This window comes from Anabrus simplex, chromosome 6 (assembly GCF_040414725.1).
Source record: "Anabrus simplex isolate iqAnaSimp1 chromosome 6, ASM4041472v1, whole genome shotgun sequence".
NCBI lineage: Eukaryota > Metazoa > Arthropoda > Insecta > Orthoptera > Tettigoniidae > Anabrus > Anabrus simplex.
Genome location: NC_090270.1, coordinates 202,372,174 through 202,390,343, shown reverse-complemented (window position 1 = coordinate 202,390,343; position 18,170 = coordinate 202,372,174). Strand labels below are relative to the sequence as shown.

At 37.6% G+C, this 18,170-nt stretch overlaps 1 protein-coding gene across 8 annotated transcripts in view; it reads right to left on the bottom strand.

Annotated features, from left to right (window-relative positions):
* The window catches only part of LOC136876309 (putative helicase mov-10-B.1), a 481,476-nt gene that overhangs the window by 129,950 nt on the left and 333,356 nt on the right, over positions 1-18,170 (bottom strand). For all 8 annotated transcript variants that reach the window (XR_011018462.1, XM_068228374.1, XM_068228371.1 and 5 more), the window contains one exon: positions 16,143-16,429. Coding sequence is in view for 7 of the 8 variants with exons in the window: in XM_068228374.1 (XP_068084475.1) it covers positions 16,143-16,429 (287 nt within the window). In the remaining variant the exon portion in view is untranslated. The remainder of the gene's footprint in view (positions 1-16,142; positions 16,430-18,170) is intronic.

Sequence of the window (18,170 nt, the reverse complement as noted above, 5' to 3'; positions counted from 1 at the left end):
TGACATCATCAGCATAGAGAAGTGTCCATGGTATTGGCTTGTGAAGGTCTGATGTAACAGTGTCCATCACAAGAATGAACAGTAGTGGTGATAAGGCAGAGCCTTGATGTACTCCTACAGTGATGCGGAAATCATCGGACGCTCCTGCGGCAGCTTGAACATAACTCCTTGGTTCTACGTAGAGCATCTGTACCCACTTAACAAGGTGCTCTGGAATGATGATGATGCGGATGCTTGTTGTTTTAAGGGGCCTAACATCGAAGGTCATCGGCCCAAGCTCTGGAATGCTATGTTCTCGTAGCACTAACCAGATTAGGTCATGAGGCACCCGATCAAAGGCCTTCTCAAGATCCAGACAAGTGAGATGAAGAGGCTTATGTTTTTCATGGTGATTCTCAACTAACCACCGTGCAGCGAGGATTGCATCTGTTGTGCCACAATTTTTCACAAATCCAGCTTGGTTCGTTGTAAGTTTGGCTATCTGACGAATCCTTTTGTCGAGGATACGTTCGAAGATCTTCATCGCGTGGCTCAGAAGTCTGATCGGGCGATAATTAGAACAATCGGCAGGACTTCCCTTCTTCTTGAAGATTGGTACGGTAATGCTCCGTCACCAATCTGATGGTATTTGACCTTCTTTGATGATCTGATTGAAAAGCTGTGTTAGCCATATTGCCGCATCCCACCGTTCAGAGCACCAGAACTCTCGCCGGAAGATCATCGGAGCCGGTGGCTTTTCCTGGTTTCATCTCCTTCAGAACAGCTTGAACTTCCGTGACATCAATTCCCTTCTCTGGTCCTTCAATAGCGGTGGTGGTTGGGATTGGTGGGTGGGGAAATTCTTCTGTTGAAAGTTTCTCAAAATAGGTCCGCCAGCGTTCTCACGCTTTCTTCCAGTCGACCAGCAGATCACCTTTTTCGTCATTGATGCCGTAAAAACGTTGGATGTCTACCGTTTTGTGCTGCCTCGATTTGAGTAGCCGGTAAATGTGCCGCTCGCCTTCGCGCGTGTCAAGTTTTGCATATAGGTCTGCATATCAATTTGCTTTTGTTACAGCAATGACCTTCTTCGCCTCACTGTGGGCTGTTTTGTAGGCATTCCAACGAGATGGTGTTTTATCTGAAAGAAACTCATGGTACAGCTGATACTTAAAATTATACAGTGCCTCATAAACTACAACTAAAAATACGTATTTGACTTTAGACTTCTACACAACTTTGAAATCTCAACGCACAGTGCACCCTTATGTGTTATAGTGCTCCATAAACTGCACCTGACAGCATCATCTAAACTTCATTTTTACCTGTGCATCTTATTTGTGTTTTTTAGCTATATTTCAACGCACAGTACTTCTTAAAGATTTTAGTGCTTCATTAGCAGAAACCAAACAGAATTATTTAAACTTTGCATTTTATTTTTCTATGCATTGTTTAACAGTCACTTGTAATTGGCTGATGATGACCATGAATACTGGTCGAAACCGAAAACTTACATTTCTTATTTTAATAGTATGGAAAGGTGGAACCATTATATACCTTCTTTTAACTTTAACTTAATATTGAACTCCCTTCAATATGGAACAATATGAAATTCTTATCTCTTAATTAATTCTACACAAGTCTTGTCAAAACAACTCCTGTTAAACAATAACTCAACTCCTTCATAAAGACCACCTCCTTATATATGTTCCCTGGCCAGGCTTCTAGAAGGATATGTCACGACATAGCTTCTTGTGAATTCTAGAGTGTCCAATAGCATAGTTGCAATGTAAAGGAAGGTTCTACATAGTTCTCGTCTTACATTCTGGATATTGCGGTGTTGTGCACAATGTTATAGTGGACTGTACATCATATAGTCTATACAGGTAATAATAAAGGATATACTATTAATTACATGTTCTTACATAAACTCATATTAATATATACAGCACATGTTTCATGACATAACCTCATAAATAATATGATCGTCCGTAAATAATAATACTAATACTAAATGGACGCACTAATACTAAATGGTTGTAAACACTTCATAGCCATACCTCACAAGTAATAATAATAATAATAATAATAATAATAATAATAATAATAATAATAATAATCATAATAATAATAACAATGTCCGACTCGTTGGCTGAATGGTCAGCGTACTGGCCTTCGGTACAGAGGGTCCCGGGCTCGATTCCCGACTGGGTCGGGGATTTTAACCTTAATTGGTTAATTCCAATGGCTCGGGGGCTGGGTGTGTGTGTGACGTATTCAACATTAGAATCCTAGGTAGAGCCCTCATCTTCACAGACATCAGGTCACCTAATAGGCCGTCTACTAGAAAAAGACTTGCACCAGGCCTCTCCGGAGGCCATACGCCATTATAATAATAATAATAATAATAATAATAATAATAATTGGAGCTCGATACTGGCATTATTTACCCATGGGTTAAAGAATATTGCTTATAAGTTATATCAGTCTGTTACACTTGTGTCAGTTTCATACTTGTTTTAATGTATATATTTTGCCATGTGTTTGTCAATTTTAAGGTTATGTTCCTGAAAATGACCTTACTGATAGGTCTAAACTAGTAGCATAGAGACTTTATGCTCACATAATTGCATCAATAATAAGTGTACTGATTAGGTGGATTGTCTTTTAACATTGAAAATGTTTCTTATATTACACAGCATAGGTCCCCACTTTAGCAAAAATTTAAAGTTAACATATTTCACTCAATTGTGACTAAAGTATTGAAGGTAGAGAAATATGACGGTGTCAAGACACTTGTTTTGTAGAGCTCTATCAGACGGAAAAAAAAGGAAATTTTTGGAAATCATATCCGGTCCAAATATTATTCATGAAAAGCCGATAAAAAAGAACAATTTTTAAAAATGAACATGTTCCACAATCATTATCCGATGCCCATTTTAAATATTTCAATAAATAGATTGAACCTTTCATAAATCATCTGTGTGCCAGATTTTTGAATTGTGCAAAACTAAGGTCTTGAGTTCGATTTGAAGGGGGTCATGAATGATGTGACAATAACGTTACTAGTGGTAGAGTTAGTCAACCAATGAGTTTCTGGTTTGAGGTTATGGTATCTAACAATGAATCACATGAGTATGTCATGCACCATTATGCCGCCAATACGTAAACGTTGTTTGGTTGCAAATAAGTTAGAAAAGTGGAAAAACCTAAAGTGATGCTCTTTACGATCGATGCGTTCATCGAAAGAGTGAAGGAAGAAGAAGGGTTGACCATCGCTTCCTTTAACGTTCAAAGTCTTCATGCCCATCAGGGAGATGTCAACGGTGATTCAATCCTTCCACGGATGCCTCCCTTGGTGTAGTCCGAAACTTGGATGAATGGAGAAGGAGGTCTGGCATGTCGAGATGATGCTTGTGATAATCCATGTAGAAACTTATACATGGAAAGAGATCTGAAGAGAAGATATTGTGGTCATAGTGGTGAAATTATATCTTTAGAAGGATACCCATGTATCACAAGATCTTGACTAGGTGTTACACAGAAGCAACGAGGAGGAGGTGAAACCATTTATGAATGCATAAAATCGGCCTTCTCGTATGTCACAAGGTTAAGATCAATGTTCTTAATGTTCCATAAGGTGATGATTGCTCGACAGTCATCAAATACTTAGATACACATGGTGTGGAACAGAGTTACAGTTACAGGGTTTTATTGTGCAACCAACACTAGTGCAGCTGTATTAATGCTCCTGATGGAAAGGGCTCTCATTACCTTCTATATTGGTGTTATGAAACTTCATATTAGTAGGAAGGAAGATCTGTCCTTTGATTTTATGTGGAGATTTCAACTTTGACTTCAGGTTGAAGCAAGAAGCATCGTTTAACATATACCAGTAAACACTTCGGGATCAGTACTCGTAATTGGAACAAATCTCGATGTAGTTTTCAGCAAGATGACACCACTTGAAATGATGTATTACACATTATAAAGGGAGAATAATTTAAGTGTTCAGACTTCTTCTCGCATGCTGTGGGAAGTCCCGAGCGAGCGCCATATGGCTTCTGTCAACACGGCGAGATATGAAGCATTCACTTCAGCGTGCGGCTGTTTAGCACTCTGTCCCTCAGTTAGAAAATATTGGACTTTTAAGGTATGTTGTGAGGTTATTATCACGATGGTTAAATACACTATAGAGCAAAGAATATTTTTGGTCGAGTGTTATTTGCACAAGAAGAAGAAACCAGTTAAAAGGTGCCTTCGAAAATTCCGTAGACAATTTCGGGTGCGCAGTATTATCAAAACGTTACGTGCATCAGCTCGTTTACAAGTGGCATAGTACTGGTTCCGTAAGCAATAAGAAAAAGAAGCAAAGGGGAACAGTCCTCACATGGGAGAGGTTAGAAGATATACAGGCAAGACTCCAGGTCAGTCCACATAAGTCGCTTCGGAGAGTAGCTCAGGAAAGTGGTATTTCACCTTCTTCAGCACGTAATGCAACAAAATTGTTACGTTTATGATCTTATCGGACTCATTCAGTCCATAACATACTGCCTACAGATTTCAATGCAAGAATACGATTTTGCAATTGGCGGTATTATGGATCCGAATTTTCTTTTTTATTATTTATTTCTATTTGCTTTACGTCGCACTGACACAGATAGGTCTTATGGCGACGATGGGATGTGAAAGGCGTAGGAAGTGGAAGGAAGCGGCCGTGGCCTTAATTAAGGTACAGCCCCGGCATTTGCCTGGTGTGAAAATGGGAAACCACGGAAAACCATCTTCAGGGCTGCCGACAGTGGGGCTCGAACCCACGATCTCCCGGTTACTGGATACTGGCCGCACTTAAGCGACTGCAGCTATCGAGCTCGGTAATTTTCTTTTTATGAGCGACGAAGCCTGGTTTCATTTGAGTGAATATGTCAATTCACAGAACAATAGAATCTGGGATACAGACAACCTGCACATTTTACAGCCGAGACATCTGCACGATGTGAAGGTGGGTGTGTGGTGCGCTATCAGTGTCCGACGAATTATCGGTCCAATATTTTTTCAGGACACGATTACTTCTGACCGCTATATTCATGATATTCTGGACCCATTTTTTGCTGAACTGACTGAAGAAGAGAAAAGGTACGGCTATTTCCAGCAGGATAGTGCAACGGCCCATACGGCGCGTAGCTCTATGCGACGGTTACGGGAAATGTTCGATGATGATCAGATCATCAGTAAAGGCTTATGGACCCCTCGTTCACCTGATTTAAGCACGTGATTTTTATCTAAGGGGAAATCTTAAAGGAAAAGTTTACAGGAATAATCCTCGAACTGCAGAAGAATTAAAAACTGAAATTAGGAACATTGTGAATTATATCGGTGTCCACGAACTATAAAGTGTGTTTCGAAATCTCATTACAAGATGTGAAGCTTGCATTGCAGCTGAAGGAGATCACTTTCAGCATCATCTGTAAATACTGGTGAGTTCAGTTTAATTTCCTAGTTGATTTATTTATTTATTTATTTATTACTGGCGAGTTCAGTTCAATTTCCTAGTCGATTTATTTATTTGTTTATTCATTTACTTATTTATCCAGAGCATCTATGTAGCCAGTGAGTTCAGTTTAGTTTAGTTTCTATAGGCGTAATCATGCAGCTTCTGCTTGTCACGGCAGGCACTGCGCTCGCTGTCTCCGCTTCCTAGCGCGCCTAATCCTTGGCACTCCGCTCTGAACTTTCAAATTAATCACTCTGTACTTTAGCACTCACAGAGCAATACTTGTATCTATACTCAAACCAAGAAATCTCAAGTTCAGCATGTATCAATCACGAATATGGCAGCTGATGAAACCATGGACAACGTTTATAGACATCATCAAGAATTAAAAGAAAGACTGCGATTGCTAGAATTTGGGACTGACCATTTTTCGAGTGATATACCGGTGCCAGTAACAAACTCGAGCACGTGGTGTCAAGTAGTTCGTGGATGGCTGGCTAAGAAGAAATCTACAACCGAATTTCCGGAAATAAACATCAGAAATAGGTTTTCTGCCCTAAATAATTTAATTCTGGAAGACAACGATCGCGTGCGTGAAAACAAATCATCGCGATCCGCTGCCGTTGCCGTGCCGAGTTTAAAATTTAGGCCTAGAATTCAGATTCAAGATCCAGTTAGGCCAAAATCAGCAAAGATAGCTTTGTTTGGTGATAGCCAAGGAAGGGGAATTGCAGGAGTGATTAACAACGAGAATATAGCTATTATTGCTAGGGGCTTTACGTCGCACCGACACAGATAGGTCTTATGGCGACGATGGGATAGGAAAGGCCTAGGAGTTGGAAGAAAGTGGCCGTGGCCTTAATTAAGGTACAACCCCAGCATTTGCCTGGTGTGAAAATAGGAAACCACGGAAAACCATCTTCAGGGCTGCCGATAGTGGGATTCGAACCTACTATCTCCCGGATGCAAGCTCACAGCCGCGCCGAGAATATAGCAGCAACTGGAGAAATATATCCAGGAGCTTCAATCAGCAGTGTCCTGGAAAACGTAGAAGAAGCAACTAGGAACTTCGGGATCGACGATGCAGTGCTTATCATCGGTGGGACGAACGACGTAGCTCACGACGACGCCAAGATTGTGAGATCACAACTTAAACATACACTAGGGAAGCTGACCCACACTAACGTCTTTGTAGTGAACGTGCTGCACAGGCATGATTTGCGTAGAGACTCGTGTGTGAACATTGAAGTGGACAAGGTCAATTGTTAAAATTTGTAAACATTTTTGGACTACTCAGGTTACTGAATGCATCAGTTTTGGGAGATACTGTTATACAAAACATGGCCTCCATCTAAACAGTTCAGGTAAACGAAAGCTAGCAAATATTGTTCTAGATTTTATTAATCTTAAGATATGTACTGTAAAACAGGCAACTCCCTTGAGTTATAATAATGACCAGGAAAACTAGTAGAAAGAGCCAGCTGTACTTAAAGCTGGCTCAGTCAACTAGAAAATGAAACTCAGGATAGTAAGAAATTTCAAGTTACCCAATTGCAACAGTCAAGTTTTAGGGAGGAAGGGGGTCTGAGATTGCTCTTGGTAAACTGTCAAAGTGTAGTAAATAAACAATTAAAATTCAGTACATTGATGGAATCTTATGAGACTGATGTGGCGATAGGAGTAGAATCGTGGTTGACAGAAGGGGTGGGTAATAGAGAAGTATTTCCAGAAGGGTACACAGTCTATCATAGAGACCGAGGAGATAAAAAGGGAGGGGGGGGGGGTGTTTATACTGGTGAAGGAAACTTACTGTTCACATGAATGGTTTACTGATGAAAGGGATGAAATATTAGGGATAAAATTAGTTTGTGATAATATGAAGGAGGTGGGAATTATAGGAACATACAGGCCTGGAAGAGAGGAAAGAGACATGGAAATATTTGAGAAAATAATAGATTATACTCATGAAAACAATAATAATGATATGGTAATAATTGGGGGAGATCTAAATTTGCCTGAAGTTGAATGGAATGGAGCTGCTAGTGAAGCCCATGAACAGAAACTGGCAAATAAGTTAATTTGGAAGGGAGGATTTACACAAGTAGTACAAGAACCGACTCGTCTCAATAACTTACTAGATGTATTCTTGGTTAAACCATGGGAAATTGTTTATAAAACTGAGGTAATTGAAGGAATAGGAGACAATAAGGCTGTAATAATGGATGTAGGACTCCTACCAAAAAGGCTTAACAAGAGGGTTACACAAAACAAGAAATTGTACAGAAAAACTAAAGTTGATGAATTTGGGACTTACCTTAAATCACAATTCAGTTGTTGGATAAGTGAAGGGAGTAACATGGATACACTTTGGGCTAAATTTAAAGGAATCATTTGGGAAGGAGAGAAGAGATTTGTACCTGTTAAGAAGGGTTAAATGACCTCAGACCGTGTTTATTATACAAGGGAAATAAGAAAATTAAAAAGAAAATGTAGAATAGTAAACAGGAAAATCAAAGAGGGTAGGGAGAGTAGAGAAACTAGAAAACAGCTAATGAGGGAACTGAATAGAGTGAAAAAGGAAGCAAAAGAGAATTATATGAATGGCATACTTCAAGAGGGTAATGACCACAAAGGGAAATGGAAAAAGCTGTATTGATATATCAGGAATCAAAAAGGAAAAGGAATCCAAACTCCTACAATGGTGGGAGAAGGGGGTGAACACTATTTAACAGATACTGAGAAAGCAAACCTATTTAGTAGGGAATTCAGAGATTCAGTAGATGATTGTCAGGAGTTGGAAACCGAAACAGAAGATAGAGAGGGAGAGACACAGAGGGAAACAAGAAGCTTCTCATTCACAAATGAAGATATTTTCAGAGAAATCCAACTGCTTCAGCAAGGAAAAGCAGCAGGAAGTGATCAAATTACTGGGGAGGTATTAAAGACAATGGGGTGGTACATAGTGCCTTTTTTTAAATTTATCTTTGACTATGTCATAAATAATAGTGTAATACCAAAGGAATGTAAGGAATCTATAATAATACCAATTTATAAAGGAAAGGGTGATAAAAGGAAATCAGAGAACTACAGACCAATCAGCCTGACCAGTATAGTTTGTAAAATACTAGAGAGTTTAATATCAAAGTACATCAGGGGGATATGTGATGATAAAAATTGGTTCATGAGGAGCCAGTATGGATTTAGAAAGAAATTTTCTTGTGAGGCACAACTGGTGGGATTTCAGCAGGACATATCAGATCAATTGGATTCAGGAGGTCAGTTAGATTGCATCGCCATAGATCTTTTCAAAGCCTTTGATAGAGTGGAACATGGAATATTATTAAAGAAATTGGAGGGAATAGGATTGGACGTAAGGGTTACACGTTGGATAAAAACATTTCTAAATTCAAGGGTTCAGAAAGTCAAAGTAGGAAATAATGTATCTCAGGAAGAGAAAGTTTGGAAGGGAATTGCACGGGGTAGTATAATCAGTCCGTTACTTTTCTTAATATACGCAAATGATTTAGGGAACAATATAACATCAAAAATAAGATTGTATGCAGATGACATAATTGTTTATAGGGAAATAAACAACATTGAGGATTGTTCAGAATTACAAAGGGACCTTGAAAATATCCAACAATGGGTTGAAGAAAATAATATGAAGGTTAATGGAGGCAAATCAACTGTTACAACTTTTACAAACAGGAGCTTTAAAACTGAATTTGAATATACTTTGGATGAGGTAGTTATCCCAAAAGATGGCAAGTGCAAATACTTAGGTGTGAGATTTGAAAGTAATTTGCACTGGAAGGGTCATATTGATGACATTGTTGGGAAAGCATACAGATCATTACATGTCATAATGAGGCTACTTAAAGGATGCAACAAAGAATTAAAAGAAAAAAGTTACTTGAGTATGGTTCGTCCATTATTGGAATATGCAAACAGTGTTTGGGATCCTCACCAAGAATACCTAATAAAAGAAATAGATAGTGTGCAGAGGAAAGCAGCAAGATTTGTAACAGGGGATTTCAGGAGAAAGAGTAGTGTATCAGAAATGTTAAAGGAACTTGGGTGGGAAACTTTAAGTAAGAGAAGGGAGAAAACTAGACTTACAGGATTATATAGAGCCTATACAGGAGAAGAAGCATAGGGAGATATCCGTGAGAGGCTTCAGTTGGAAAATAATTATATCAGCAGGACTGACCACAAATATAAAATTAGAAGGAATTTTAGCAGAAGCGATTGGGGTAAATTTTCATTCATTGGGAAGGGTGTGAAGGAGTGGAACAGTTTACCAGGGGTAGTGTTTGATCCTTTTCCAAAATCTGTACAGATATTCAAGAAGAGAATAAACAGCAACAGAGAAAATAAATGAAATGTTAGAGGGCATTCGACCAGTGCAGGTTATTGTAAATAAAAGAATGTGTGCAAATAAATTAATTCCATCCCCAGGTCTAAGGACTTTGGACAGCCAAAGTAGGGGACTGCCTGTAAGGGTGAAGTACAGTGGGGATTTCGAGGGCCCTGGGACCACTACGGTAGCTGTGAAGGCCCTTCAGGAACTCTGAAAAGTGGTGGCAAAAGGGGCTCTGGTTAAGATGCAGCAGGTCGTTATGCTACTTAGGTTCCAGAAAGGGTAAAAAAAAAAAAAAAAAAAAAAAGTAAATAAATAAATGCAATGTAAATATTAATCTTATACCAGTTGTATAGTATCATTTGAAGTAATTCCACATACTGTATATCAGTTGACTATATTTGTAAGTAGTACAGGAGATATTATAAGTAGAATTTTGTAAACAATATAAATTTATTAAGGATGAGCTGTGTGTTTAATAGAAAACATTGTTAGTGTAAATTGTATAATATTGTATTTTAGGAAAATTTTCTTCTCTTGTTAATTTAATATTTAGTGCTTGACAATAATGTATTTTAGTGTACCATTTGCCACCGAGGTAGACACCTCATTTGCAAATAAAGAGATTTTGATTTGATTTGATTTGATTCGATCATTAGTGAGGAGTTTCAGAAGCAACCTAAATAATTTGAAAAGAAAGACATTCAAATACATCTGACAAATGATGTACTTATTTGTATATAATTATAGTAATAAATATTGTGTACATTGTAAGCAATCTCAAGGTTTACTTCTCCTCCATGTCCTAAAAGTTCCCTTTTCCATATTTCATGAAGGAACATTTTAATGTTCAGTTGCTTGTCCAAAGGACTAGAACTGTGGATTTTTTAATTTTGAATAATAATTGTTTGTCAATACGGATCAATATGAAAATTATTTCCTATAATAATGCTATTTGCTTTACGTCCCACTAACTACTTTTTACGGTCTTCGGAGACGCCGAGGTGCCGGAATTTAGTCCCGCAGGAGTTCTTTTACGTGCCAGTAAATCTACCAACACGGGGCTGTCGTATTTGAGCACCTTCAAATACCACCGGACTGAGCCAGGATCGAACCTGCCAAGTTGGGGTTAGAAGTCCAGCGCCTTAACCGTCTGAGCCACTCAGCCCGGCAAATTATTTCCTATGATGCTGAGCGTTATTAATTGTATGACAGGGTTTGAGTTTAATTTAAATTTTAGATGTGTCAATAATTGACATTACTTGAATCCCCGAGATAATAGAAATTGGATCGTAAGTCATGGTTATCACAGGTCTGCGTCTTCAAATTTTAACTTCCGAGCATAAGCTAGGATTGTCCCAGCTTGCATGAAATTTTCAATCAAAACCAAATAGTTTACAGTCCTCTTGAAGATATCCGAGTAGCTGTCACACAAATATGCGACTTGTGATATTCAGATAGGGTGCGAGGATCTTCGATGATATATTTGACTCAGTTAATTTGTATTCGAGGCCTGTGTATGCATACGGAGGTATTAGAGATATGATGGGCCTGGGGAACCAGTTTCAGACTTCTCAGGCGCTAAGGGCTCGATTTGTCTTATGATACATTGCACTGTGTGGGAGGATCCAGTTCAAGCAACCCGGAGTCTTCTAGATATTGGAGGATGATTATCTCCACGTGCTAGAGGTGCGATTTTGGTGTAGAAGTGTGTGGTCTCCCTAATCAATTTTCTTTCTTTTTTGCCATGAGATTTTTGGCATGCATTTGATTCACAGGAGTATCCTCATTCTGAATTATTGGCCTAATAATTAATATTGCCCACATCCCATCCTCATTATGGGAGTTAATACCCGAGTCAGTTCGGTAAGTGCCCACTGGGAGATATGATGTCTGGACGGGTGATAGTACGATATTGTGCTGTGAAGTTCTTCTTCGTCTTCTTCTTCTGCGTAAGCCATAAGTTGGTAGAAGCATAGATAGATTTATGATCTTTGGCTATTCTATCTCGCCCGCCCGTATCCGAGTTATTGCCTATAACGCGTGAGCATGCTGTGGACCGTATCCGAGTTAGCCCGGATAAGCGCAACCTTGAATTGCAGCCGTTCCTACGCAGCTGGGATCTATTTTGGTCACAAATATGTGTGAGAGAGATGAAGGTAATACCCTTATGAATGCTTCTACTCAACAGAAACCACATGGCCACGGCGATTTTCCCTCCCAATGCACTTTTTTTGTTTTGTTTCTGAAGGTAGCCTAGCACTGGCCCAGCTGGCTGCGTAGTTGGTTTGTGATTGCACAAGCGTGTGTATAGTCATGTTCTGAAGTGCAACCATGGCGTGTAGGGACAATGTAAGTGTTGACAAAATTCCTGACATCCTTTTCAATGAAGACTCAGGTGATGAACTGATTCCTGAACTAAGTGAAATTGAAAGTGACAGTGATGACAGTGAAGACGATTCTCCTGGACACGTGACAGAAAACACAGTACCGGTATCTGAATGTTCGCCTTTATATCGCCCCCCCCCCCCCCCCCTGCAATCCCATTTACTGCTAAACCAGGTATAAATATTGAAACAGAAAACACTAACAAGATGTCATTTGTAAATCTATTTCTCACAGCTGAATTTCTCAAATACCTATGCAAGCAAACAAATCTGTATGCGAGTCATGTAATCAGTGCTGCGCTGCGCCCCTTCTCTAAACACTTTCTTGCTCAAACGTGGAGTCCGTTGACTGTTTCAGAAATGAGACAGTTCCTAGGTTTGATGCTCACTACCGGCATCATTAGTAAACCATGTCTCAGAATGTACTGGACAGAAGATCCAATTTTCTCCACTCCTATTTTCTCAAAGACAATGTCACGAAATCGCTTCGAAAGTATCCTTTCATTTCTCCACTTTAGTGACAGCAGCGAATACAAGCACAGCACTGACAGATTGTATAAAATCAGACCTATTTTACAGAAACTTTTGGACAGATTTACAGAGCTTTATACCCCCAAACAGAAAATTGCTCCGGACGAAGGAATGCTAGCCTGGAGAGGGCGCCTAAGATTCTGCATATACAACCCCAGTAAAATAATAAAATATGGCATTTTAGTGAGGATGGTTTGCGAGTCTATCACGGGGTACATCTGTAAACTCATGATATATGATGCAAGTGGTGCGAATTTACAAAGCACAGTTTTTCAGCTGCTTGAAAATTATCTTGGCCAGGGGTATACATTCTATATGGACAATTATTACAATAGCGTTGGACTCGCGAAACAATTACGGGAACAGAACACTGCCGTATGTGGAACAATACGGTCAAATAGGGGTGTACCAAAAGATCTAAAGGAACACCAGGCAATTCTAAAATGGGGGAAATGACTTTCAGGAGGGACGAGGATGTATTGCTTGTTTCTTGGAGGGACAAAAAGGTTATGACAATGGTAACTACCATCCATTCGGCAGAAATGGTCGAAACAAAGAAATCTGGAAAAATACAAATGAAACCAGAGTCTGTGTCCGACTATAATCAACACATGCATGGTGTTGATACTGCAGACCAGTACTTGGCGCTCTATCCTTTCATGAGGAAAACTATAAAGTGGCCAAAAAAGGTTTTTTTTTATTTACTGTACTGCTCACATTTTAACGCATTTCGGCTATTCCAGAACTCAAATGCTCAAAAATCAAAAACATTTCTGAATTTCATGCAGACAGTAGTTAGGAACTTGCTCCAGGAAAAAAGTGAACCCAACATACAAGTACAGTCACCTCTCTCCGACATCTCAGCTCCATCTACTTCATCAGCTCCAAGTCAACGTCCCGCGATTTTGCCTCCAAAAAGGGCACCGTCCAAGGATCCACCATTTAGGTTAGATGGAAAGAGAAAAGAGCATTTTCTCTTCAAGTTTCCACCATCAAATAAAGTAAAGTTCCCTTCAAGAAGGTGCAAAGTGTGCACCAAAAATAAAATTATTAGTGAAACACGCTATTTCTGTGGAAAGTGTGGTGTTCCCATTCACCCAGGAAAGTGTGACATTAGCTACCACACCCTACAGAGATACTAGAGGACTTCATTAAGGTATGTGGAAAATTTTGTTTCCATATCTTGTTTAGTTTAGAACTTATTGTGAAAGGAATTCGTTGTTTGCTCTGCCACTAAAAGCTGAAAATGCTGGGCCAGCTCAGATGATGGGCGTGAATGTGTTAAGGTATGGTTGAGTGTTATTTAGCATTGCCGAAAAGTACAACACTGAATGTGGTAACGGGGTATTGCAATGGCTTGCAATGGGTTTTTAGTTTAATGAATTATGTTGCGTTAAACCTTGAGTTTGCACTGTTATTTCAATAACTTACACTAATAATTTCTGCTCTGTAATTATAATATAATCCCCTGGTAGCCTACTTTATATAGTTTTTTTTTTTTTTTTTTTAATATCGAGCACCCCTGAGTGCCGAGTTGCTGGAGCTGTCCAGATAGTCTTTTAGATTAAAACAGGGACAGTTTTACTACTACGAAGGTATATCATTCAGCTTCAATTTGCATATTAGTGCACTCAGAATCAAGTGCCTCTAATTTCATAGTTCTAAATTTGACCACATGTACCTGATGCAACCCTGTATAGATATTCATAACTTAATTTTCTTCCAGGATATCTTTCTGTAGCCTTCATACAACACCAAAATGTTAGGATGCTTTTCCACATACTAAGCATACAATTTCTTAACCATTAGATAATGTGTGTGAATCATGGAGAGTATTTTAGCACTGTGCATCCTTAACATACTGTATATGATGTTCAACAGACCAAAGGGTTTAATACTGAATAGTTTCTGGACAAATTTTTACTGCCATCTACACATTCTGCAACATACACATGTTGACATTCCCCTTTCTTCTGATGTACAACGCCGGCATTCCCCATTCTTAACATGTACAAGTTTTCTAAATTGTTTTATACCTAAATGACCCTCTCCTTTTCTGTGCTGAACAACAACTCCAATAATTCTTCTGCCCTTTGTATATGTATTGACCCTACTGGTTAATTTTTTGTAGTCAGGTGACATTCCTACAAAATGCCTTTTAACACATTGTAAAAATAATAATTTAGGTGCTAATGGAATGATGATGATGCTGAGTAGTGAGAGAAGAGGAACAGAAATATTACCGGGAAATTATGAGATGTAGGAAGAGAAAAACTATAATGAATATTGAAAAAACAGTCAGGCAAAGAGAAAAAGAAATTGTGCTTCAAGGAAAAGGCATTAAAGTGGAAGGAATATTTTGAAAAACTTCTGAATATCTTACAGAAGATGCGGTGGAAGAGGCAGAAGGAGGGAAGACATACTAAGAGGTCTTAATAGCAACGAAAGCAAGAGTAATATCTCAGAGAAAGTAGTAGCAATAAAGAAGATATATTCGGGGAAAGAAAAATAACTTTAGATCTCTCTCTTATGATTCTGAGATTTTCTTTGTCAATTTTTATCTGCACATGTGTATTACTGTTAACTAAATTGCCTTCTATTTTTAATTTTTTTAAGTTTGTAATGTTCTTTTTAATGATTGCTACCTTATCACTGTTTTATAACTTCATTTTATTTGATAGAATCAAGTATTTGGTTTGTTTTCTGAACCCATGATTTGTCTGCAAGTGTGGTTGGAAGTGTGTATTTGAGAAAAAATAAATACATATATAATGCCCAAAATATTGGTTATTATCTGAAACAAAGTTTGAGTACCAATGTTTATATTTAAAGACAACTTCTTGCAACCAAGTGTCAAAGTTTATGTATATCTTACCCACATCAACTAAGGACAGCTGGTGATCTGTAGAATTTTTATCTATGGTTGACAAACTGCCTCCAGTAGGCACATAGTTTAAAAATGTCTTTAAATGTGGCAGTAGAATCATCTGACTGGTCAAACGCCATGTTTTTCAGTGTTGTATTATTAACTGGGAGAATGAAGAAAGTTTCCAATTGGTCTAGCACTACTGTAGTTAAACCAAAAAGCTAGGAGATAAAAGGTGAAATAAGAACATTATTAAACAAGTCATTCTATTACGCTCTTCATCTGTGTTGGACCATTCCATCGTTCTATATTTTGCATAGGTTGTGAACATTTTTAATACATTACAGCAAATTTTCATCTTTCTTAGAAATAGGATTTCAAAGTGGCTTGCTATAAAATAAAGTTTCCTTTTTCAGATTAGTCAAATAAAGAAATTTCTTCACTGAAAGAGAGCTATCTAAACAATGTCATTTATTACAGAGTATAATAAATAAACTGAGGTTACAAGCATTTAAACTAACTTACCTAAACCAATCCTGCTGTTCAGTTGGGAGATTTCATCAGAATATGCACTATCTGGATCATGATCAAGAGCTGATCGGACCTTTTCTGCACGCCTCGATTGACATACAGGTCCAAGCTGCTTGGGATCTCCAGCTAGAATCAACTGACCACCAATCTTTTTAGGGCTAGTTGGACCAAGAATGCCTCCAATAGCTACAAGGGACTCTGGCTCAAGGGCTTGACCACATTCATCAATGAAAACATGAGTGAAATGAGGCTTTTTCTTCTCTTGCCACAACTTTACAAACCTGGAAAGATTCATTACCAATCATTTTTAGATGCAAAGGATTGTCACAATTATTATGTAAGAAAGAAGTTTAAAAAGTTAAAAAGGCAAAGAACATTATTAAAATAAAATTAATGAAAAATAAGTTTGGTCTCCCTCAAAATCGTAACACCAGAATATTATGCAGAATTCTGTATCTTCTCCTGACTTGGAAATGTATTACTCCACGGACAACTGCAGTGAAGGAGGATCTCATTGGTGCCTCTGAAGCACTGGTTCAATAAAAAGGTAAGTTCAGGACCTGGAAACACACCCACCCACACAGACAGAGAGAGAGAAAAAGAGAGCTCTAGCTGGCATAATGCAAAGTGGTCTGAAGAACAGTGACTGCAGGAGTACTCAAAATCCAGAAAGGGTGATAAGTAGAGCGAGTAAATATATGAAATTTCATATTCTAAACTATAAAGAATATTCAAGTGGGACCAGATATCTTTACGTTTTATGCAGCCAGCAATAAAAATCCACCTAAAAAAATTCATATTTCATAATATTTTGATATAATCTTCATATTTTACAAACATTTTCATATTTATTCATATTCTGGCATTTATGCAAATTCTGTATAATTATACATTAAGTAGTTATTCAAATAACTTAGAAACAGAAAAAGCATCCTTTCATTCATGTTTTTATATGCAATAAATAAGAAAATAAATTACAAAACAAAGTTAATTTGTATAAAGTCAGTATTAAATCCAATGATATTAATCATTTACAAAATGCAGAATTGAATACTTATTATATTTGTTAACATGGATAACAATTTCGTACATCTGTCAATAAAACTTTATAAGCCATGTTATATTAAATCTTACGTCACAATTAAATATTCATGTTATCTATTCTGAATACAGTTTTGCATATAAAAACATATGATATAGTATCAGCCTACTTAAAGATGGCGTACCGTGTTTCAACACAAATTCCGGCAGTTGAAAGCGTATTAAGCATATTGAAAATGTAATACGCTTTAATTCAATTTTTAAAAATAAACATATTAAAATTCATGTAATGTCAGCGTTTCCCTTGATTTCGTATTAACTTGAAAATAACATGATTTCATGTACAAGTAAAAGCAGCTTTATATGCTATGTCGTACTGAAAAGCAAAATTACATATTGATTGCAAATAATTATTACTTACAATTTACTTCATTACTGGGAGCTGATTAAATGAACACAGTCTTAAAACAAAATCATTTAATAATTTTGAAGTAAAAATTCAAGATATTACTTTTAATATATTGAATTTTGGAATGAATTCCTACCAAGTAACTTTCAAGTATCCAAATTAAAACCAGCATGAACAACTTCACATAATTTCATATTTTGTCATTTTGAACTTCACCTTTTTCATATTTTCATACAGTTTATTTCATATTTTGGTAAAAATTTCTTCATATTTTTACTCGCTCTAGTGATAACTTAACCAGGGTCCTAACTGGACAAAATGATGTATAAGTATATAGAAGTAATAATATTAATATTAGTTTTAAGTTCCACTAACTACTATTTACAGTTTTCAGTGATGCCAAGATGCCAGAATCTTATTCCCCAGGAGTTCTTTTCTGTGCTGGTAAACTTATCAATATGATGCTAGTGTACTGAAGTTTCCAATCTGATTCTGAAGGTTTTTTAATTTCTGTCAGGGAAAACAAGGCCAGAGGAATAGGATAAATTCACACACCTAAACATGTACTTTAA